This window comes from Entelurus aequoreus, linkage group LG10 (assembly GCF_033978785.1).
Source record: "Entelurus aequoreus isolate RoL-2023_Sb linkage group LG10, RoL_Eaeq_v1.1, whole genome shotgun sequence".
NCBI classification, from domain to species: Eukaryota; Metazoa; Chordata; class Actinopteri; order Syngnathiformes; family Syngnathidae; genus Entelurus; species Entelurus aequoreus.
Window position 1 is genome coordinate 67,976,283 of NC_084740.1, and position 25,984 is coordinate 68,002,266.

The window sequence follows — 25,984 nt, forward strand, 5'->3', positions numbered from 1 at the left end:
TGGGTATTTGTTCTGTTGTGTTTATGTTGTGTTACGGTGCGGATGTTCTCCCGAAATGTGTTTGTCATTCTTGTTTGGTGTGGGTTCACAGTGTGGCGCATATTTGTAACAGTGTTAAAGTTGTTTATACGGTCACCCTCAGTGTGACCTGTATGGCTGTTGACCATGTATGCGTGGCATTCACTTGTGTGTGTGAAAAGCCGTAGATATTATGTGACTGGGCCGGCACGCAAAGGCAGTGCCTTTAAAGGCCTACTGAAAGCCACTACTACTGACCACGCAGTCTGATAGTTTATATATCAATGATGAAATCTTAACATTATAACACATGCCAATACGGCCGGGTTAACTTATAAAGTGACATTTTAAATTTGCCGCTAAACTTCCGGTTCGAAACGCCTCTGAGGATGACGTATGCGCGTGACGTAGACCGTGGAACACGGGTATGCCTTCCACATTGAAGCCAATACGAAAAAGCTCTGTTTTCATTTCATAATTCCACAGTATTCTGGACATCTGTGTTCGTGAATCTGTTGCAATCATGTTCATTGCATTATGGAGAAGGAAGCTGAGCAAGCAAAGAAGAAAGTTGTCGGTGCGAAATGGACGTATTTTTCGAACGTAGTCAGCAACAACAGTACACAGCCGGCGCTTCTTTGTTTACATTCCCGAAAGATGCAGTCAAGATGGAAGAACTCGGATAACAGAGACTCTAACCAGGAGGACTTTTGACTTGGATACACAGACGCCTGTAGAGAACTGGGACAACACAGACTCTTACCAGGATTACTTTGATTTGGATGACAAAGACGCAGACGTGCTACTGTGAGTATGCAGCTTTGGCTTCTAAACATTTGATCGCTTGACCGTATGTGCGCAACTTTTTTTTGCGTATGTACGTAACTTTTTAAAAATATATAAGCTTTATGAACCTTGGGTTAGGTGAACGGTCTTTTGGGCTGAGTGATTGTGTGTGTTGATCAGGTGTTTGAATTGTATTGGCGTGTTCTATGGAGCTAGGAGCTAGCATAGGAGCTAGGAGTTAGCATAACAAAGACTTAGGTGTTTTTATGCAGGATTAATTTGTGGCATGTTAAATATAAGCCTGGTTGTGTTGTGGCTAATAGAGTATATATATGTCTTGTGTTTATTTACTGTTGTAGTCATTCCCAGCTGAATATCAGGTCACCCCCGGCTCTCACAGCATCTTCCCTATCTGAATAGCTTCAACTCCCCACTAGTCCTTCACTCTCACTTTCCTCATCCACAAATCTTTCATCCTCGCTCAAATTAATGGGGAAATTGTCGCTTTCTCGGTCCGAATCTCTCTCACTTCATGCGGCCATCATTGTAAACAATAGGGAACTTTGCGTATATGTTCAACTGACTACGTCACGCTACTTCCGGTAGGGGCAAGCCTTTTTTTTTTATCAGATACCAAAAGTTGCGATCTTTATCGTCGTTGTTCTATACTAAATCCTTTCAGCAAAAATATGGCAATATCGCGAAATGATCAAGTATGACACATAGAATAGATCTGCTATCCCCGTTTAAATAAAAATTTCATTTCAGTAGGCCTTTAATGACATGCAAAGACGTCTTTTTTTTTTTTGTTCTCCCCGGGACTAGCGTTCCGCATTTGGACAAGCAGGTTTTGACAGACGCGGCGTGGGAGTGGTGTGAAGTGGTAGTGGTGTGACGTGGTAGTGGTGTGACGTGGGATTGATCCGAGCGGCTCGGGGATCTTTTCATCAGCGTCTGCAGACGAGTTTGGTGCAAAAGCAAAGAGGAGTCATTGTGAAGTCTGCAACCTTCGCCCGCGTCTTCCTCTCCTCTGATGATCTCCCGCCGTGCCGCCTGCGACTGGGAGGGCCTCGTTCGCCGCTATTTTGGAGTCGGCGAAGCAGGAAGTGCATCCTGAACGCCACAGCTCATTACCTCGTGGTCTGTTTTTCTCCTGGTTGTGGAGAAGCTAAAAACAGACACGTCTCCGGGGTTGGTGGCCCCCCCTGGAACCCGGAGTCAGGACAGATGGCGTAGAAAAGCGTTCAAAGAGCGGGCGGGCGGGCGGGCGACGAGTAGCAGCTGCACGCTTGTTAGCGGTCACGATCTTCAAGCGCCTGAGGCGTGCTAGCCAACTGACCTACTGGCGACTGTTAAGCTTCCTCATCAGCGCAGACAGAAACGGCGGCCATTTTTCTTCCGGTCTGTAGGGGACGCGACTCATCCTGCTAGCTAGCCTCAAGCTAGCCTCGCAAAGGTTGAGTGCTCATCTCGTCTCCGCTCGCGTCTCCCAGGGTTTGGACCTTTTCCTTAGACCTAAAAGTAGAAGATGTTTCAAAGTCACATGCATTCATTATCATCCTGCCAGCTAGCTAGGCTAACCCCAAGTCATGAATATATCATAGATAGATCCCCGTGGCCTCCTACCGGTCGGACGTGCCCGTAACACCTCCCTAGGGAGGCGTTCGGGTGGCATCCTGACCAGATGCCCGACACACCTCATCTGGCTCCTCTCCATGTGGAGGAGCAGCGGCTTTACTTTGACCTCCCCCCGGATGGCAGAGCTTCTCACCCTATCTCTAAGGGAGAGACCCGCCACCCGGCGGAGGAAACTCATTTCGGCCGCTTGTACCCGTGATCTTGTCCTTTCGGTCATAACCCAAAGCTCATGACCATAGGTGAGGATGGGAACGTAGATCGAAATGCTAATATTACATTTCAACATCATGCTCGGTTAGCAACAATAGCATAGCTATTTCACCTACATGCTAATATGACATTTTAACATAATGCCTGGTTAGAAACACTAGCATAGCTACATGAGCTACTTGCGATAATTACATTTTAACATCATTTTCGGTTAGCAACACTAGCATAGCTATAAGAGCTACATGCTGACATTACATTTTACATCATGCTCGGTTAGCAACACTATTATAGCTACAAGAGCTACATGCTAATATTACATTTTAACATGCTAGGTTAGCAACACTATTATAGCTACATACTAATGTTACATTATAACATCATGCTAGGTTAGCAACACTATTATAGCTACATACTAATGTTACATTATAACATCATGCTCGGTTAGCAACACTATTATAGCTACAAGAGCTACATGGTAATATTACATTTTAACATGCTAGGTTAGCAACACTATTATAGCTACATACTAATGTTACATTATAACATCATGCTAGGTTAGCAACACTATTATAGCTACATACTAATGTTACATTATAACATCATGCTCGGTTAGCAACACTATTATAGCTACAAGAGCTACATGCTAATATTACATTTTAACATGCTAGGTTAGCAACACTATTATAGCTACATACTAATGTTACATTATAACATCATGCTAGGTTAGCAACACTATTATAGCTACAAGAGCTACATGCTAATGTTACATTTTAACATCATGCTAGGTACGCAACACTATTATAGCTACAAGAGCTACATGCTAATGTTACATTTTAACATCATGCTAGGTTAGCAACACTATTATAGCTATGTTAGCTACATGCTAATATTACATTTTAACATCATGCTAGGTTAGCAACACTATTATAGCTACATACTAATGTTACATTATAACATCATGCTCGGTTAGCAACACTATTATAGCTACAAGAGCTACATGGTAATATTACATTTTAACATGCTAGGTTAGCAACACTATTATAGCTACATACTAATGTTACATTATAACATCATGCTAGGTTAGCAACACTATTATAGCTACATACTAATGTTACATTATAACATCATGCTCGGTTAGCAACACTATTATAGCTACAAGAGCTACATGCTAATATTACATTTTAACATGCTAGGTTAGCAACACTATTATAGCTACATACTAATGTTACATTATAACATCATGCTAGGTTAGCAACACTATTATAGCTACATACTAATGTTACATTATAACATCATGCTCGATTAGCAACACTATTATAGCTACAAGAGCTACATGGTAATATTACATTTTAACATGCTAGGTTAGCAACACTATTATAGCTACATACTAATGTTACATTATAACATCATGCTAGGTTAGCAACACTATTATAGCTACATACTAATGTTACATTATAACATCATGCTCGGTTAGCAACACTATTATAGCTACAAGAGCTACATGCTAATATTACATTTTAACATGCTAGGTTAGCAACACTATTATAGCTACATACTAATGTTACATTATAACATCATGCTAGGTTAGCAACACTATTATAGCTACATACTAATGTTACATTATAACATCATGCTCGGTTAGCAACACTACTATAGCTACAAGAGCTACATGCTAATATTACATTTTAACATGCTAGGTTAGCAACACTATTATAGCTACATACTAATGTTACATTATAACATCATGCTAGGTTAGCAACACTATTATAGCTACATACTAATGTTACATTATAACATCATGCTAGGTTAGCAACACTATTATAGCTACAAGAGCTACATGGTAATATTACATTTTAACATGCTAGGTTAGCAACACTATTATAGCTACATACTAATGTTACATTATAACATCATGCTAGGTTAGCAACACTATTATAGCTACATACTAATGTTACATTATAACATCATGCTCGGTTAGCAACACTATTATAGCTACAAGAGCTACATGCTAATATTACATTTTAACATGCTAGGTTAGCAACACTATTATAGCTACATACTAATGTTACATTATAACATCATGCTAGGTTAGCAACACTATTATAGCTACAAGAGCTACATGCTAATGTTACATTTTAACATCATGCTAGGTACGCAACACTATTATAGCTACAAGAGCTACATGCTAATGTTACATTTTAACATCATGCTAGGTTAGCAACACTATTATAGCTATGTTAGCTACATGCTAATATTACATTTTAACATCATGCTAGGTTAGCAACACTGTTATAGCTATATACTAATGTTACATTATAACATCATACTAGGTTAGCAACACTATTATAGCTACAAGAGCTACATGCTAATGTTACATTTTAACATCATGCTAGGTAAGCAAAACTATTATAGCTACATGCTAATGTTACATTTTAACATCATGCTAGGTTAGCAACACTATTATAGCTATGTTAGCTACATGCTAATGTTACATTTTAACATCATGCTAGGTAAGCAACACTATTATAGCTACATACTAATGTTACATTATAACATCATGCTAGGTTAGCAACACTATTATAGCTACAAGAGCTACATGCTAATGTTACATTTTAACATCATGCTAGGTACGCAACACTATTATAGCTACAAGAGCTACATGCTAATGTTACATTTTAACATCATGCTAGGTTAGCAACACTATTATAGCTATGTTAGCTACATGCTAATATTACATTTCAACATCATGCTAGGTTAGCAACACTATTATAGCTACATGCTAATGTTAAATTATAACATCATGCTAGGTAAGCAACACTATTATAGCTACATGCTAAAGTTACATTATAACATCATGCTAGGTTAACAACACTATTATAGCTACAAGAGCTACATGCTAAGGTTACATTTTAACATCATGCTAGGTTAGCAACACTATTATAGCTACATGCTAATGTTACATTATAACATCATGCTAGGTTAGCAACACTATTATAGCTACATGCTAATGTTACATTATAACATCATGCTAGGTTAGCAACACTATTATAGCTACATACTAATGTTACATTATAACATCATGCTAGGTTAGCAACACTATTATAGCTACAAGAGCTACATGCTAATGTTACATTTTAACATCATGCTAGGTACGCAACACTATTATAGCTACAAGAGCTACATGCTAATGTTACATTTTAACATCATGCTAGGTTAGCAACACTATTATAGCTATGTTAGCTACATGCTAATATTACATTTCAACATCATGCTAGGTTAGCAACACTATTATAGCTACATGCTAATGTTAAATTATAACATCATGCTAGGTAAGCAACACTATTATAGCTACATGCTAAAGTTACATTATAACATCATGCTAGGTTAACAACACTATTATAGCTACAAGAGCTACATGCTAAGGTTACATTTTAACATCATGCTAGGTTAGCAACACTATTATAGCTACATGCTAATGTTACATTTTAACATCATGCTAGGTTAGCAACACTATTATAGCTACATACTAATGTTACATTTTAACATCATGCTAGGTTAGCAACACTATTATAGCTACAAGAGCTACATGCTAATGTTACATTTTAACATCATGCTAGGTTAGCAACACTATTATAGCTACATGCTAATGTTACATTTTAACATCATGCTAGGTTAGCAACACTATTATAGCTACATGCTAATGTTACATTTGAACATCATGCTAGGTTAGCAACACTATTATAGCTACATGCTAATGTTACATTTTAACATCATGCTAGGTTAGCAACACTATTATAGCTACAAGAGCTACATGCTAATGTTACATTTTAACATCATGCTAGGTTAGCAACACTATTATAGCTACAAGAGCTACATGCTAATGTTACATTTTAACATCATGCTAGGTTAGCAACACTATTATAGCTACATGCTAATGTTACATTTTAACATCATGCTAGGTTAGCAACACTATTATAGCTACAAGAGCTACATGCTAATGTTACATTTTAACATCATGCTAGGTTAGCAACACTATTATAGCTACATGCTAATGTTACATTTTAACATCATGCTAGGTTAGCAACACTATTATAGCTACATGCTAATGTTACATTTGAACATCATGCTAGGTTAGCAACACTATTATAGCTACATGCTAATGTTACATTTTAACATCATGCTAGGTTAGCAACACTATTATAGCTACAAGAGCTACATGCTAATGTTACATTTTAACATCATGCTAGGTTAGCAACACTATTATAGCTACAAGAGCTACATACTAATGTTACATTTTAACATCATGCTAGGTTAGCAACACTATTATAGCTACATGCTAATGTTACATTTTAACATCATGCTAGGTTAGCAACACTATTATAGCTACAAGAGCTACATGCTAATGTTACATTTTAACATCATGCTAGGTTAGCAACACTATTATAGCTACATGCTAATGTTACATTTTAACATCATGCTAGGTTAGCAACACTATTATAGCTACATGCTAATGTTACATTTGAACATCATGCTAGGTTAGCAACACTATTATAGCTACATGCTAATGTTACATTTTAACATCATGCTAGGTTAGCAACACTATTATAGCTACAAGAGCTACATGCTAATGTTACATTTTAACATCATGCTAGGTTAGCAACACTATTATAGCTACAAGAGCTACATACTAATGTTACATTTTAACATCATGCTAGGTTAGCAACACTATTATAGCTACATGCTAATGTTACATTTTAACATCATGCTAGGTTAGCAACACTATTATAGCTACAAGAGCTACATGCTAATGTTACATTTTAACATCATGCTAGGTTAGCAACACTATTATAGCTACATGCTAATGTTACATTTTAACATCATGCTAGGTTAGCAACACTATTATAGCTACATGCTAATGTTACATTTGAACATCATGCTAGGTTAGCAACACTATTATAGCTACATGCTAATGTTACATTTTAACATCATGCTAGGTTAGCATATACACTGAAGACAAACTTCCACATGGGATAATTGTCAACTTTATTTCAAGACTGCTTAATTCTTTCCTAAAAAGGAATTGAAGGGGGCTCATCTAGCTCGTGTGCTATCATATCTGCGAGGAATGAGTTTTTATTTATTAATGAAGTCATCAAAAGTGATCTCCTCGTAATAAGGGACATTAAAAGTCATTCAGAGTCCAAAATGAGGAGGATTACTGCCCACGTGAAAGTATTGAGTCCTATCAGCCGGCTAGCCAGCGTTAGCGGTTAGCTCCACAACACATTGTGAGGATGCTAATGCAACATTTCTGCTGGCCTCATCACACGTGTTTCATTGAGTATTGACTTTGTGAACGCTCTCATCTCATCAGGGTAATTACCTCCAGGCCTCCTTTAAACCGCACACCTAATCTGATTTGTTATATTTGCCCGTCTAAACGCTCCAAAGTGCTTCAAGTCGGATCTTTTCGCGTCAGATTCAGGCCTCATCAGGAAGTAGTCCTGAAGCGGATTGGAATCTGATCTTTTCAAATGTGACTTCATCACAACATTCGGTTTCGCTGATCAAAGTCTATTTTCGACCGCATCACTTGTCAATAACAGGCTACGTGTAAAATATAGGAAGATATATTTGGATTCCGAAGAAGTAGCGATTGTTGAAGGACCAGAATTGTTGACATGTTACGTACAAAAAGCTAACATAGAACCAGGCTGATGTCTGTGTCTCCTCTACCTGACAGCGATACAAATATTACAACTAGGGATGGCCGATAATGACTTTTTTGCCAATATCCAATATTCCGATATTGTCCAACTCTTAATTACCGATACCGATATCAACCGATACCGATATATACAGTCGTGGAATTAACACATTATTATGCCTAATTTGGACAACCAGGTATGGTGAAGATAAGGTCCTTTTTTAAAAAAATAATTAAATAAAATAAGATATATAAATTTTAAAAAAATTCTTGAATAAAAAAGAAAGTAAAACAATATAAAAACAATTACATAGAAACTAGTAATTAATGAAAATGAGTAAAATTAAGTGTTAAAGGTTAGTACTATTAGTGGAGCAGCAGCACGCACAATCATGTGTGCTTATGGACTGTATTCCTTGCAGACTGTATTGATATATATTGATATATAATGTAGGAACCAGAATATTAATACTAGAAGGAAACAACCCTTTTGTGTGAATGAGTGTAAATGGTGGAAAACGATACAGATAATAAAAAAAACGATACAGATGATTAAATTAAATGTACACAAATTCAGTGTACAAAAATTACATTTATAAAAATTCAGTGTACAAAAATTAAATGTATAAAAATTCAGTGTACAAAAATGTAATGTATAAAAATGTATTGTACAAAAATTAAATGTACAAAAATTCAGTGTACAAAAAATAAATGTATAAAAATTCCGTGTAAAAAATTAAAATTTATAAAAATTCAGTGTGGAAAAATTTGGTGCTTCAAAAAGCAAGACTCACTTCCGGTAAATTAAGGCTGAAGCAATCGATCCTGAACTTTACACTGAATCTGTTCAATCATGTGTGCTTACGGACTGTATCCCTTGCAGACTGTATTGATATATATTGATATATAATGTAGGAACCAGAATATTAATACTAGAAGGAAACAACCCTTTTGTGTGAATGAGTGTAAATGGGGAGGGAGGTTTCTTGTGTGTTTTATGTTAATTTAATTAAAAAAAACAAAAAAAACAAAAAAAACGATACCGATAATAAAAAAAACGATACCGATAATTAAATTAAATGTACACAAATTCAGTGTACAAAAATTACATTTATAAAAATTCAGTGTACAAAAATTAAATGTATAAAAATTCAGTGTACAAAAATGTAATGTATAAAAATGTATTGTACAAAAATTAAATGTATAAAAATTCAGTGTACAAAAATGTTATGTATAAAAATGTATTGTACAAAAATTAAATGTATAAAAATTCAGTGTACAAAAAATAAATGTATGAAAATTCAGTGTAAAAAATTAAAATTTATAAAAATTCAGTGTGGAAAAATTTGGTGCTTCAAAAAGCAAGACTCACTTCCGGTAAATTAAGGCTGAAGCAATCGATCCTGAACTTTACACTGAATCTGTTCAATCATGTGTGCTTACGGACTGTATCCCTTGCAGACTGTATTGATATATATTGATATATAATGTAGGAACCAGAATATTAAAACTAGAAGGAAACAACCCTTTTGTGTGAATGAGTGTAAATGGGGGAGGGAGATTTTTTGTGTGTTTTATGTTAATTTAATAAAAAAAACAAAAAAAACCACAAAAAAAACGATACCGATAATTAAAAAAACGATACCGATAATTAAATTAAATGTACACAAATTCAGTGTACAAAAATTACATTTATAAAATTTCGGTGTACAAAAATTAAATGTATAAAAATTCAGTGTACAAAAATGTAATGTATAAAAATGTATTGTACAAAAATTAAATGTACAAAAATTCAGTGTACAAAAAATAAATGTATAAAAATTCAGTGTAAAAAATTAAAATTTATAAAAATTCAGTGTGGAAAAATTTGGTGCTTCAAAAAGCAAGACTCACTTCCGGTAAATTAAGGCTGAAGCAATCGATCCTGAACTTTACACTGAATCTGTTCAATCATGTGTGCTTACGGACTGTATCCCTTGCAGACTGTATTGATATATATTGATATATAATGTAGGAACCAGAATATTAATACTAGAAGGAAACAACCCTTTTGTGTGAATGAGTGTAAATGGGGGAGGGAGGTTTCTTGTGTGTTTTATGTTAATTTAATAAAAAAAACAAAAAAAAAACAAAAAAAACGATACCGATAATAAAAAAAACGATACCGATGATTAAATTAAATGTACACAAATTCAGTGTACAAAAATTACATTCATAAAAATTCAGTGTACAAAAATTAAATGTATAAAAATTCAGTGTACAAAAATGTAATGTATAAAAATGTATTGTACAAAAATTAAATGTATAAAAATTCAGTGTACAAAAAATAAATGTATAAAAATTCCGTGTAAAAAATTAAAATTTATAAAAATTCAGTGTGGAAAAATTTGGTGCTTCAAAAAGCAAGACTCACTTCCGGTAAATTAAGGCTGAAGCAATCGATCCTGAACTTTACACTGAATCTGTTCAATCATGTGTGCTTACGGACTGTATCCCTTGCAGACTGTATTGATATATAATGTAGGAACCAGAATATTAATACTAGAAGGAAACAACCCTTTTGTGTGAATGAGTGTAAATGGGGGAGGGAGGTTTTTTGTGGGTTTTATGTTAATTTAATAAAAAAAACAAAAAAAAACACAAAAAAAACGATACCGATAATAAAAAAAAACGATACCAAAAATTAAATTAAATGTACACAAATTCAGTGTACAAAAATTACATTCATAAAAATTCAGTGTACAAAAATTAAATGTATAAAAATTCAGTGTGCAAAAATGTAATGTATAAAAATGTATTGTACAAAAATTAAATGTATAAAAATTCAGTGTACAAAAAATAAATGTATAAAAATTCAGTGTAAAAAATTAAAATTTATAAAAATTCAGTGTGGAAAAATTTGGTGCTTCAAAAAGCAAGACTCACTTCCGGTAAATTAAGGCTGAAGCAATCGATCCTGAACTTTACACTGAATCTGTTCAATCATGTGTGCTTACGGACTGTATCCCTTGCAGACTGTATTGATATATATAGATATATAATGTAGGAACCAGAATATTAATACTAGAAGGAAACAACCCTTTTGTGTGAATGAGTGTAAATGGGGGAGGGAGGTTTTTTGTGTGTTTTATGTTAATTTAATAAAAAAAACAAAAAAAACCACAAAAAAAACGATACCGATAATAAAAAAAAACGATACCGATAATTAAATTAAATGTACACAAATTCAGTGTACAAAAATTACATTTATAAAATTTCGGTGTACAAAAATTAAATGTATAAAAATTCAGTGTACAAAAATGTAATGTATAAAAATGTATTGTACAAAAATTAAATGTACAAAAATTCAGTGTACAAAAAATAAATGTATAAAAATTCAGTGTAAAAAATTAAAATTTATAAAAATTCAGTGTGGAAAAATTTGGTGCTTCAAAAAGCAAGACTCACTTCCGGTAAATTAAGGCTGAAGCAATCGATCCTGAACTTTACACTGAATCTGTTCAATCATGTGTGCTTACGGACTGTATCCCTTGCAGACTGTATTGATATATATTGATATATAATGTAGGAACCAGAATATTAATACTAGAAGGAAACAACCCTTTTGTGTGAATGAGTGTAAATGGGGGAGGGAGGTTTCTTGTGTGTTTTATGTTAATTTAATAAAAAAAACAAAAAAAAAACAAAAAAAACGATACCGATAATAAAAAAAACGATACCGATGATTAAATTAAATGTACACAAATTCAGTGTACAAAAATTACATTCATAAAAATTCAGTGTACAAAAATTAAATGTATAAAAATTCAGTGTACAAAAATGTAATGTATAAAAATGTATTGTACAAAAATTAAATGTATAAAAATTCAGTGTACAAAAAATAAATGTATAAAAATTCCGTGTAAAAAATTAAAATTTATAAAAATTCAGTGTGGAAAAATTTGGTGCTTCAAAAAGCAAGACTCACTTCCGGTAAATTAAGGCTGAAGCAATCGATCCTGAACTTTACACTGAATCTGTTCAATCATGTGTGCTTACGGACTGTATCCCTTGCAGACTGTATTGATATATAATGTAGGAACCAGAATATTAATACTAGAAGGAAACAACCCTTTTGTGTGAATGAGTGTAAATGGGGGAGGGAGGTTTTTTGTGGGTTTTATGTTAATTTAATAAAAAAAACAAAAAAAAACACAAAAAAAACGATACCGATAATAAAAAAAAACGATACCAAAAATTAAATTAAATGTACACAAATTCAGTGTACAAAAATTACATTCATAAAAATTCAGTGTACAAAAATTAAATGTATAAAAATTCAGTGTGCAAAAATGTAATGTATAAAAATGTATTGTACAAAAATTAAATGTATAAAAATTCAGTGTACAAAAAATAAATGTATAAAAATTCAGTGTAAAAAATTAAAATTTATAAAAATTCAGTGTGGAAAAATTTGGTGCTTCAAAAAGCAAGACTCACTTCCGGTAAATTAAGGCTGAAGCAATCGATCCTGAACTTTACACTGAATCTGTTCAATCATGTGTGCTTACGGACTGTATCCCTTGCAGACTGTATTGATATATATTGATATATAATGTAGGAACCAGAATATTAATACTAGAAGGAAACAACCCTTTTGTGTGAATGAGTGTAAATGGGGGAGGGAGGTTTCTTGTGTGTTTTATGTTAATTTAATAAAAAAAACAAAAAAAAAACAAAAAAAACGATACCGATAATAAAAAAAACGATACCGATGATTAAATTAAATGTACACAAATTCAGTGTACAAAAATTACATTCATAAAAATTCAGTGTACAAAAATTAAATGTATAAAAATTCAGTGTACAAAAATGTAATGTATAAAAATGTATTGTACAAAAATTAAATGTATAAAAATTCAGTGTACAAAAAATAAATGTATAAAAATTCCGTGTAAAAAATTAAAATTTATAAAAATTCAGTGTGGAAAAATTTGGTGCTTCAAAAAGCAAGACTCACTTCCGGTAAATTAAGGCTGAAGCAATCGATCCTGAACTTTACACTGAATCTGTTCAATCATGTGTGCTTACGGACTGTATCCCTTGCAGACTGTATTGATATATAATGTAGGAACCAGAATATTAATACTAGAAGGAAACAACCCTTTTGTGTGAATGAGTGTAAATGGGGGAGGGAGGTTTTTTGTGGGTTTTATGTTAATTTAATAAAAAAAACAAAAAAAAACACAAAAAAAACGATACCGATAATAAAAAAAAACGATACCAAAAATTAAATTAAATGTACACAAATTCAGTGTACAAAAATTACATTCATAAAAATTCAGTGTACAAAAATTAAATGTATAAAAATTCAGTGTGCAAAAATGTAATGTATAAAAATGTATTGTACAAAAATTAAATGTATAAAAATTCAGTGTACAAAAAATAAATGTATAAAAATTCAGTGTAAAAAATTAAAATTTATAAAAATTCAGTGTGGAAAAATTTGGTGCTTCAAAAAGCAAGACTCACTTCCGGTAAATTAAGGCTGAAGCAATCGATCCTGAACTTTACACTGAATCTGTTCAATCATGTGTGCTTACGGACTGTATCCCTTGCAGACTGTATTGATATATATAGATATATAATGTAGGAACCAGAATATTAATACTAGAAGGAAACAACCCTTTTGTGTGAATGAGTGTAAATGGGGGAGGGAGGTTTCTTGTGGGTTTTATGTTAATTTAATAAAAAAAACAAAAAAAAAAACAAAAAAACGATACCGATAATAAAAAAAACGATACCGATGATTAAATTAAATGTACACAAATTCAGTGTACAAAAATTACATTCATAAAAATTCAGTGTACAAAAATTAAATGTATAAAAATTCAGTGTGCAAAAATGTAATGTATAAAAATGTATTGTACAAAAATTAAATGTATAAAAATTCAGTGTACAAAAAATAAATGTATAAAAATTCAGTGTAAAAAATTTAGAAATTTATAAAAATTCAGTGTGGAAAAATTTGGTGCTTCAAAAAGCAAGACTCACTTCCGGTAAATTAAGGCTGAAGCAATCGATCCTGAACTTTACACTGAATTTGTTCAATCATGTGTGCTTACGGACTGTATCCCTTGCAGACTGTATTGATATATATTGATATATAATGTAGGAACCACAATATTAATACTAGAAGGAAACAACCCTTTTGTGTGAATGAGTGTAAATGGGGGAGGGAGGTTTCTTGTGGGTTTTATGTTAATTTAATTAAAAAAAACACAAAAAAAACGATACCGATAATAAAAAAAACGATACCGATAATTAAATTAAATGTACACAAATTCAGTGTACAAAAATTACATTTATAAAATTTCGGTGTACAAAAATTAAATGTATAAAAATTCAGTGTACAAAAATGTAATGTATAAAAATGTATTGTACAAAAATTAAATGTATAAAAATTCAGTGTACAAAAAATAAATGTATAAAAATTCAGTGTAAAAAATTAAAATTTATAAAAATTCAGTGTGGAAAAATTTGGTGCTTCAAAAAGCAAGACTCACTTCCGGTAAATTAAGGCTGAAGCAATCGATCCTGAACTTTACACTGAATTTGTTCAATCATGTGTGCTTACGGACTGTATCCCTTGCAGACTGTATTGATATATATTGATATATAATGTAGGAACCAGAATATTAATACTAGAAGGAAACAACCCTTTTGTGTGAATGAGTGTAAATGGGGGAGGGAGATTTTTTGTGTGTTTTATGTTAATTTAATAAAAAAAACAAAAAAAACCCCCAAAAAACGATACCGATAATAAAAAAAACGATACCGATGATTAAATTAAATGTACACAAATTCAGTGTACAAAAATTACATTTATAAAAATTCAGTGTACAAAAATTAAATGTATAAAAATTCAGTGTACAAAAATGTAATGTATAAAAATGTATTGTACAAAAATTAAATGTACAAAAATTCAGTGTACAAAAAATAAATGTATAAAAATTCAGTGTAAAAAATTTAAATGTATAAAAATTCAGTGTGGAAAAATTTGGTGCTTCAAAAAGCAAGACTCACTTCCGGTAAATTAAGGCTGAAGCAATCGATCCTGAACTTTACACTGAATCTGTTCACAAAAAATTCAGTGTAAAAATAAAAGGTTTTCATTCTAAAGGCACAAATGAACCTCCAGATTCAAAGTCTTGAAGCGGAGGTCAATTAGGAGACAGACTTGCACGCCTTTAAAAGTTGTTTTGTTTATTCACATTCTCTTCAAATCCTCCTACTCTGAATATAATACATCTTCTTTTGTGCTCGAGACTGTAAAAATAATAAGGAGATCAAAGGTGGAACACGAAGTCTGAGCCTCGCGCGTTTAATTGGCTCATTAAGGTCCGAGCCGTGCGCCTTTATTTTGAAATGAAGCGCACTTCAGCATGGCCTCGACCTTCTTCCTTCTCCGCCGGCTGAGCTCCTCCCACTGGACAAAAAACCTCCGTCGGAAAGCGTCTTGCTTGCCTTTCATCGTCTACGTTTTTGCAAAGACAGGAAGTGGTTCCTGCGTCCACTTCCTGTTTGTGGTGTACACCCTGCGTTTGGTGCGGGATCAGATGTAGTACTACTACATCGGATGTAGTACTCCTTTATGTTAGGTCCCGTGTATTGTTACCTCATGTTGTATTACATGTAGTACTACCTCATGTTGTATTACATGTAGTACTACATGTGGTGTCAGATGTAGTACTCCTTCACGTTGTCCCTGACGGAGGCGGCGGCGTGCGTGCGCATCTCAGTGCGGTAGTCCGTGTACACGGCGCCGGCGGACGCGGCGCCCTCCCGCTTGACCTCGCTCCCCCTGGCTTGCCGCCGCTGGTAGAGGAGGCGGGCGGCGGCGGCCACGGCGCACGCTCCGATGAAGACGGCGGCCGCGACCACCCCTGGGGGAACATCGGCAGCTCGTTACTCTGACAGTTCAGCTTTACTGGACGCAACATTAGGAACACAATCTTGTGAGATCAATACAACTTTACCAAATTCATATTTTTTATTATACATTATTACATTTTATTATAAAATGTATATATTTTAATATATATATATATATTGTATAATACTGAATAATTAGTTAATAATTAATATTACATAATTATTCATTAATTACTTATAATAATAATAATTTTTATTTTAATATTTTAATATATATATTTAAGAAAAAAAGATTAATTAAATTTGGAAATGCTGCTGAAATACATAATGTATAATATTATACATATTTATATATATATAATTATAAAATAAATAATGTAAAGTATATCGTATAATAATATCATTTTTCAATATTTATTTATATATTTTGATTATATTTTATTCAAGAAGCTCGCTTTTTAAATGTAATATTTAGAAAACCAATCTTCATAAAAATATTAAAATTTTTAAACATTTTAAATTTGAGATCTCAAACAATTTACTGTACAATTTGACTATGGAACCACTGAAGTTATATTTATTTAGGAAAAAAAATCCATTAAATATAAAATATTAACAACTGAAGATTTTCTTAAAATTTAGCAAATAAAGTATTAATATTTTTTTTCTTTAAATTAGTCACTCTTCTATTGAAAGAATCTGTAAATTTGGTAAATTATTATTTAATAGTAATAATACTACTAATAATAAATATTTTGTTGTTTCCTTTAAAAGATAAATGCTGCTCAAATCTCAAACAATGTTTTGTTATTATTTATAAAATGAATAATAATTGATACATAATACCTGTTCAAGCATTTTTTATTCATTTTAATTATTGGAGAAAAAAAAGCTCAAAATTGCTTGCTAAATATATTATCTAGAAAAAAACATCATAAAAATATAACAATAAAAATAATATTTGTCATTCAGTATTATACAATATATATATATATATATATATTGTATAATACTGAATAATTAGTTAATAATTAATATTACATAATTATTCATTAATTACTTATAATAATAATAATTTTTATTTATACTACTACTACTAATATAATAATATATATATTTATAAAAAAAAGATTAATTAAATCTGGAAATGCTGCTGAAATACATAATGTATAATATTATACATATTTATATATATATAATTATAAAATAAATAATGAAAAGTATATCGTATAATAATATCATTTTTCAATATTTATTTATATATTTTGATTATATTTTATTCAAGAAGCTCGCTTTTTAAATGTAATATTTAGAAAACCAATCTTCATAAAAATATTAAAATTTTTAAACATTTTAAATTTGAGATCTCAAACAATTTACTGTACAATTTGACTATGGAACCACTGAAGTTATATTTATTTAGGAAAAAAAATCCATTAAATATAAAATATTAACAACTGAAGATTTTCTTAAAATTTAGCAAATAAAGTATTAATATTTTTTTTCTTTAAATTAGTCACTCTTCTATTGAAAGAATCTGTAAATTTGGTAAATTATTATTTAATAGTAATAATACTACTAATAATAAATATTTTGTTGTTTCCTTTAAAAGATAAATGCTGCTCAAATCTCAAACAATGTTTTGTTATTATTTATAAAATGAATAATAATTGATACATAATACCTGTTCAAGCATTTTTTATTCATTTTAATTATTGGAGAGAAAAAAGCTCAAAATTGCTTGCTAAATATATTATCTAGAAAAAAACATCATAAAAATATAACAATAAAAATAATATTTGTCATTCAGTATTATACAATATATATATTGTATAATACTGAATAATTAGTTAATAATTAATATTACATAATTATTCATTAATTACTTATAATAATAATTATTTTTATTTATACTACTACTACTACTAATATAATAATATATATATTTAAAAAAAAAAGATTAATTAAATCTGGAAATGCTGCTGAAATACATAATGTATAATATTATACATATTTATATATATATAATTATACAATAAATAATGAAAAGTATATTGTATAATAATATCATTTTTCAATATTTATTTATTTATTTTGATTATATTTTATTCATGAAGCTAGCTTTTTAAATGTAATATTTAGAAAACCAATCTTCATAAAAATATAAATTTTTTTAAACATTTTAAATTTGAGATCTCAAACAATTTAATGTACAATTTGACTATGGAACCACTGAAGTTATATTTATTTAGGAAAAAAATCCATTAAATATCAAATAAATATTAATAACTGCAGATTTTCTTAAAAAATTGAGCAATAAAGTATTAATTTTTTTTTTTTTAAATTTGGTCACTCTTCTATTGAAAGAATCTGTAAATTTGGTAAATTATTATTTAATAGTAATAATACTACTAATAATAAATATTTTGTTGTTTCCTTTAAAAGATAAATGCTGCTCAAATCTCAAACAATGTTTTGTTATTATTTATAAAATGAATAATAATTGATACATAATACCTGTTCAAGCATTTTTTATTCATTTTAATTATTGGAGAAAAAAAAGCTCAAAATTGCTTGCTAAATATATTATCTAGAAAAAAACATCATAAAAATATAACAATAAAAATAATATTTGTCATTCAGTATTATACAATATATATATATATATATATATATATATATATATATATATTGTATAATACTGAATAATTAGTTAATAATTAATATTACATAATTATTCATTAATTACTTATAATAATAATAATTTTTATTTATACTACTACTACTAATATAATAATATATATATTTAAAAAAAAAAGATTAATTAAATCTGGAAATGCTGCTGAGATACATAATGTATAATATTATACATATTTATATATATATAATTATAAAATAAATAATGAAAAGTATATCGTATAATAATATAATTTTTCAATATTTATTTATATATTTTGATTATATTTTATTCAAGAAGCTCGCTTTTTAAATGTAATATTTAGAAAACCAATCTTCATAAAAATATAAAAAATTTTAAACATTTTAAATGTGAGATCTCAAACAATTTACTGTACAATTTGACTATGGAACCACTGAAGTTATATTTATTTAGGAAAAAAATCCATTAAATATCAAATAAATATTAATAACTGCAGATTTTCTTTAAAAATTGAGCAATAAAGTATTAATTTTTTTTTTTTAAAATTTGGTCACTCTTTTATTGAATGAATCTGTAAATTTGGTAAATTATTATTTAATAGTAATAATACTACTAATAATAAATATTTTGTTGTTTCCTTTAAAAGATACATGCTGCTCAAATCTCAAACAATGTTTTGTTATTATTTATAAAATGAATAATAATAAATATATAATAATACCTGTTCAAGCATTTTTTATTCATTTTAATTATTGGAAAAAAAAAGCTCAAAATTGCTTGCTAAATATATTATCTAGAAAAAAACATCATAAAAATATAACAATAAAAATAATATTTGTCATTTAAGATTTCGAACAATATACAATTTGATTATGCCAACATTGTTTAAAAGTTATATTTATTAAAAAAAAATAGACATTAAATTAAAAAAAAACTATTATCAACCTGAGGATTGTCCCAAAATTGAGCAAATGAAGTATTAATATTTAAAACAAATATTTTTGGTTACTCTCCGATTGAAAGAATTGTGTAAATGATTTTATTTTATTTTCAACGTGAATATAATCCTCACCTTAAACTTAATGGATGCAAGAATCGATCCCCAACAGTAATAAAAAGCTTAAGCGTCGTCAATGAAAAACATAACCGTCGGTCATATTGGTTGCCACAAATCAATATCTGTGCGGTAAAAGCTGCCATCGATTGGCGTCAACGAGACGGATTCTTTTGTTGACGTTTGCCGTCTGCTTTCTCAGGAAGAAGCAGACGACTCTTTTAGTCGCGCTCCTCTTTTTGATGACGGAACAAATCCTCAAGTAAACCTCGTTGATATTTCCTTGCCGAGCGCCAACAATGTGTGTCGGCGTGCAGGCGTTACCTGCGATGAGCGCCACGTCGTTGTGTGCGTCGCGATGTTTCTTTCCCTCCTTCCCGGGCAGCGTTTGATCTGCAAAGAAATGAAGACATTTTTTTTTTTTTATCAGAATAAGATGCTTAAGGTTTTTTGGGTTTTTTTTGACGTGAAGGCAGGTAAACATGGAGGAACATTTCGGATTATAAAAAGGTGACGTACGAGTTTTCTTTGACAGGGAAAATTGACAGACTTTTACACACATTATGCATTCATTTCTTTTCAAACTTTGAATTAAATCGTAAGACTCGTAAACTTTGAATTCATAACGTAGGTGTTTCCATACAACTAGCCAATGTAGCATCTTTCTTTCGTAAACATCGAAGACAAGTAGTCGAACATAACGTAAGTGTTTCCTACGTACAAATTTTTGTAAAAAAAAAAAAAAAGGTGTTCTATAAATTTAATATACGTGTTTTCGTAAAATTTTAGACAATGGGATGTAAGGTTTTTGTAAATATTGAAGAAAGTTAGGAGTAACATAATGTATGTGTTTTCTACGAAACTAACACACATTTTTGTAAACATGAAAATAAAATGTGTTCTATGAGTTTATTGTACGTGTTTTCGTAAAACTAACTAGAGTCTTCGACAATGGGATGAAGGGTTTTCGTAAACAAATACAAAAAATTACATAACGTACGTGTTTTTTTTTACAAAAAATGTTATATATAAATATAATAAACATGTTTTCTTTGACAATGGGACGTGAGTTTTCGTAAACACTGAAGACAAGTTTGAGTAACATTAGGTGTGTTTTCGAAAAATATAATCTACACATTTTTTCTAAACGAAAAAAAAAAGTAATTAATTAATTTAATGTATTTGTTTTTGTAAAACAAGTCAATGTTTTCGGGAATTTGTATCACTTTTTTCTTTAATCGATACTAAAGAAGGTTTTGTAAACCAAGAGAGTCTTCAACAAACCTAACGTATATTTTTTAGCAAATATTGACAACTTCGTATTAAGATGAATTATTCTAATGAATTAGTCTTCAACTAACCTATTTTAAGCATTTTTGCAGAAAAACTGAAGACAATTTAGAGTTCGACAAATGTAAGGTACGTGTTTGTTGTCCTTGACAGCAGTCATTTACAGACTTCTAATTATGTAGGATTTGTAAACACTGAAGAGAGTCTACGACAAACTTAACGTACATTTGTAGTAAATAATAAAGACATTTTTGTATGAAGTTCGTTATTCTAATTAATTTAGTCAATACTAAGCATGCTTGGTAAACATCAAAGAAAGTTTAGTTCGTTACAAACGCAATGTACATGTTTTCTTTGAAGACAAGTAGTCAAACATAACGTACGTGTTTTCTACGAAACTTACGTACACATTTTTGTAAAAATAAAAAAATGTCTTCTATAAATTTCATGTACGTGTTTTCGTAAAACTAGCCAATGTAGAGTACAGTCTTTGACAATGGGATGTAAGGTTTTTGTAAATATTGGAAAAGGTTAGGAGTAACATAATGTACGTGTTTCTAGGAAACTAACACACATTTTTGTAAACATGAAAATAAAATGTGTTCTATGAGTTTATTGTACGTGTTTTCGTAAAACTAACTAGAGTCTTCGACATTGGGATGCAGGGTTTTCGTAAACATTAAATACAAAAAATTACATAACGTACGTGTTTTTTTTTTTACAAAAAATGTTATATATAAATATAATAAACGTGTTTTCTTTGACAATGGGACGTGAGTTTTCGTAAACTCTGAAGACAAGTTTGAGTAACATTAGGTGTGTTTTCGAAAAATATAATCTACACATTTTTTCTAAACGAGAAAAAAAAGTAATTAATTAATTTAATGTATTTGTTTTTGTAAAACAAGTCAGTTTTCTGGAATTTGTATCACTTTTTTCTTTAATCGATACTAAAGAAGGTTTGTAAACAAAGAGTCTTCAACAAACCTAACGTATATTTTTAGCAAATATTGACAACTTCGTATTAAGATGAATTATTCTAATGAATTAGTCTTCAACTAACCTATTTTAAGCATTTTTGCAGAAAAACTGAAGACAATTTAGAGTTCGACAAATGTAAGGTACGTGTTTGTTGTCCTTGACAGCAGTCATTTACAGACTTCTAATTATGTAGGATTTGTAAACACTGAAGAGAGTCTACGACAAACTTAACGTACATTTGTAGTAAATAATAAAGACATTTTTGTATGAAGTTCGTTATTCTAATTAATTTAGTCAATACTAAGCATGCTTGGTAAACATCAAAGAAAGTTTAGTTCGTTACAAACGCAATGTGCATGTTTTCTTTGAAGACAAGTAGTCAAACATAACGAACGTGTTTTCTACGAAACTTACGTACACATTTTTGTAAACATGAAAATAAAATGTGTTCTAGGAATGTAATGTACGTGTTTTCTTTGACAACTACAATTTACGGACAACAAACATGTATAAATAAATAACAAAACTGTGAAATAAAATGTGTACAATCATAATTTTCGTAAACATTTAAGTCAATTCATAACGTACATGTTTTTAAAAAACGTAGTCCCAAATTATTTCCGAAAAAAAAAAAAAAAATAATACATTTAATGTACGTGTTTTCGTAAAACAAGTAATTGTTTTTTAGATATTTATGTAGGTTTTGTAAACACTGAAGAGTCAACGACAAACTTAACGTACATTTTCAGTAAACATTAAAGACAACTTTGTATGAAGTTAATCATTCTAATTAATTTAGTCTTCAACTAACCCATTTTCAGCATTTTTGCGAAAAATGGAAGAACATGTGTTCTACAAATTACGTGTTCGTGTTTTCTTTCACAGCGATCATTTACAGACTTCATTATGTACCATTTTTTTTAAAACCCTCATAAAAGGTCAAAAGTCTACATTTTCGTAAATATTTAAAACAATTCATGATGTACATGTTTTTATAAAACTAGCCAATGTAGCATCGTTGACAATTTCATGCAAGGTTTTCGTAAACATTGAAGACAAGTTCGAGTAACATAACATACGTGTTTTCTACGAAACTTCCGTACAAATTTTTGTAAAATTAAAAAAAATGTCTTCTATAAATTTCATGTACGTGTTTTCGTAAAACTAGCCAATGGGATTTAAGGTTTTCGTAAATATTGAAAAAGTTAGGAGTACATAATTTACGTGTTTTCTAGGAAACTAACATACACATTTTTGTAAACATGAAAATAAAATGTGTTCTATGAATGTAATGTACGTGTTTTCTTTGACAACGACAATTTACGGACTTCAACATATAAATAACATGTATAAATAAATAACAAAAACATGAAATAAAATGTTTACAATCATAATTTTTTTGTAAACAATTCATAACATACATGTTTTTATTCAACGTAATCCAAAAATTTTTCCAAAAAAATTAAGTATTATAAATTTAATGTACGTGTTTTCGTAAAACAAGTCAATGTTTTTTGAATATTTATGTAGGTTTTGTAAACACTGAAGAGTCTACGACAAACTTAACGTACATTTTCAGTAAACATTAAAGACAACTTTGTATGAAGTTAATCATTCTAATTAATTTAGTCTTCAACTAACCCATTTTCAGCATTTTTGCGAAAAATGGAAGAACATGTGTTCTACAAATTACGTGTTCGTGTTTTCTTTCACAGTGATCATTTACCGACTTCATTATGGACCATTTTTTTTAAAACCCTCATAAAAGGTCAAAAGTCTAAATTTTCGTAAACATTTAAAACAATTCATGATGTACATGTTTTTATAAAACTAGCCAATGTAGCATTGTTGACAATTTCATGCAAGGTTTTTGTAAACATTGAAGACAAGTTCGAGTAACATAACATACGTGTTTTCTACGAAACTTCCGTACAAATTTTTGTAAAAATAAAAAAAATGTCTTCTATAAATTTCATGTACGTGTTTTCGTAAAACTAGCCAATGGGATTTAAGGTTTTCGTAAATATTGAAAAAGTTAGGAGTACATAATTTACGTGTTTTCTAGGAAACTAACATACACATTTTTGTAAACATGAAAATAAAATGTGTTCTATGAATGTAATGTACGTGTTTTCTTTGACAACTACAATTTACGGACAACAAACATGTATAAATAAATAACAAAACTGTGAAATAAAATGTGTACAATCATAATTTTCGTAAACATTTAAGTCAATTCATAACGTACATGTTTTTAAAAAACGTAGTCCCAAATTATTTCCGAAAAAAAATAATAAAATAATACATTTAATGTACGTGTTTTCGTAAAACAAGTAATTGTTTTTTAGATATTTATGTAGGTTTTGTAAACACTGAAGAGTCAACGACAAACTTAACGTACATTTTCAGTAAACATTAAAGACAACTTTGTATGAAGTTAATCATTCTAATTAATTTAGTCTTCAACTAACCCATTTTCAGCATTTTTGCGAAAAATGGAAGAACATGTGTTCTACAAATTACGTGTTCGTGTTTTCTTTCACAGCGATCATTTACAGACTTCATTATGTACCATTTTTTTTAAAACCCTCATAAAAGGTCAAAAGTCTACATTTTCGTAAATATTTAAAACAATTCATGATGTACATGTTTTTATAAAACTAGCCAATGTAGCATCGTTGACAATTTCATGCAAGGTTTTCGTAAACATTGAAGACAAGTTCGAGTAACATAACATACGTGTTTTCTACGAAACTTCCGTACAAATTTTTGTAAAAATAAAAAAAATGTCTTCTATAAATTTCATGTACGTGTTTTCGTAAAACTAGCCAATGGGATTTAAGGTTTTCGTAAATATTGAAAAAGTTAGGAGTACATAATTTACGTGTTTTCTAGGAAACTAACATACACATTTTTGTAAACATGAAAATAAAATGTGTTCTATGAATGTAATGTACGTGTTTTCTTTGACAACGACAATTTACGGACTTCAACATATAAATAACATGTATAAATAAATAACAAAAACATGAAATAAAATGTTTACAATCATAATTTTTTTGTAAACAATTCATAACATACATGTTTTTATTCAACGTAATCCAAAAATTTTTCCAAAAAAATTAAGTATTATAAATTTAATGTACGTGTTTTCGTAAAACAAGTCAATGTTTTTTGAATATTTATGTAGGTTTTGTAAACACTGAAGAGTCTACGACAAACTTAACGTACATTTTCAGTAAACATTAAAGACAACTTTGTATGAAGTTAATCATTCTAATTAATTTAGTCTTCAACTAACCCATTTTCAGCATTTTTGCGAAAAATGGAAGAACATGTGTTCTACAAATTACGTGTTCGTGTTTTCTTTCACAGTGATCATTTACCGACTTCATTATGGACCATTTTTTTTAAAACCCTCATAAAAGGTCAAAAGTCAAAATTTTCGTAAACATTTAAAACAATTCATGATGTACATGTTTTTATAAAACTAGCCAATGTAGCATTGTTGACAATTTCATGCAAGGTTTTTGTAAACATTGAAGACAAGTTCGAGTAACATAACATACGTGTTTTCTACGAAACTTCCGTACAAATTTTTGTAAAAATAAAAAAAATGTCTTCTATAAATTTCATGTACGTGTTTTCGTAAAACTAGCCAATGGGATTTAAGGTTTTCGTAAATATTGAAAAAGTTAGGAGTACATAATTTACGTGTTTTCTAGGA

At 30.1% G+C, this 25,984-nt stretch overlaps 1 protein-coding gene and 1 long non-coding RNA gene across 5 annotated transcripts in view; one reads left to right on the forward strand and one right to left on the reverse strand.

Moving 5' to 3' along the window:
- LOC133658963 (uncharacterized) overlaps positions 1–25,984 on the forward strand; it is a 46,117-nt gene that overhangs the window by 8,609 nt on the left and 11,524 nt on the right. The window lies entirely within an intron of this gene.
- The window catches only part of LOC133658960 (contactin-associated protein-like 5), a 318,220-nt gene continuing 307,822 nt past the window's right edge, over positions 15,587–25,984 (reverse strand). For all 4 annotated transcript variants that reach the window (XM_062061522.1, XM_062061521.1, XM_062061524.1 and 1 more), the window contains exons 23-24: positions 20,311–20,379; positions 15,587–16,284 (exon numbers count right to left, since the gene is read on the reverse strand). In XM_062061522.1, coding sequence (XP_061917506.1) covers positions 16,079–16,284; positions 20,311–20,379 — 275 coding nt within the window. In that variant the 3' untranslated portion in view covers positions 15,587–16,078. The remainder of the gene's footprint in view (positions 16,285–20,310; positions 20,380–25,984) is intronic.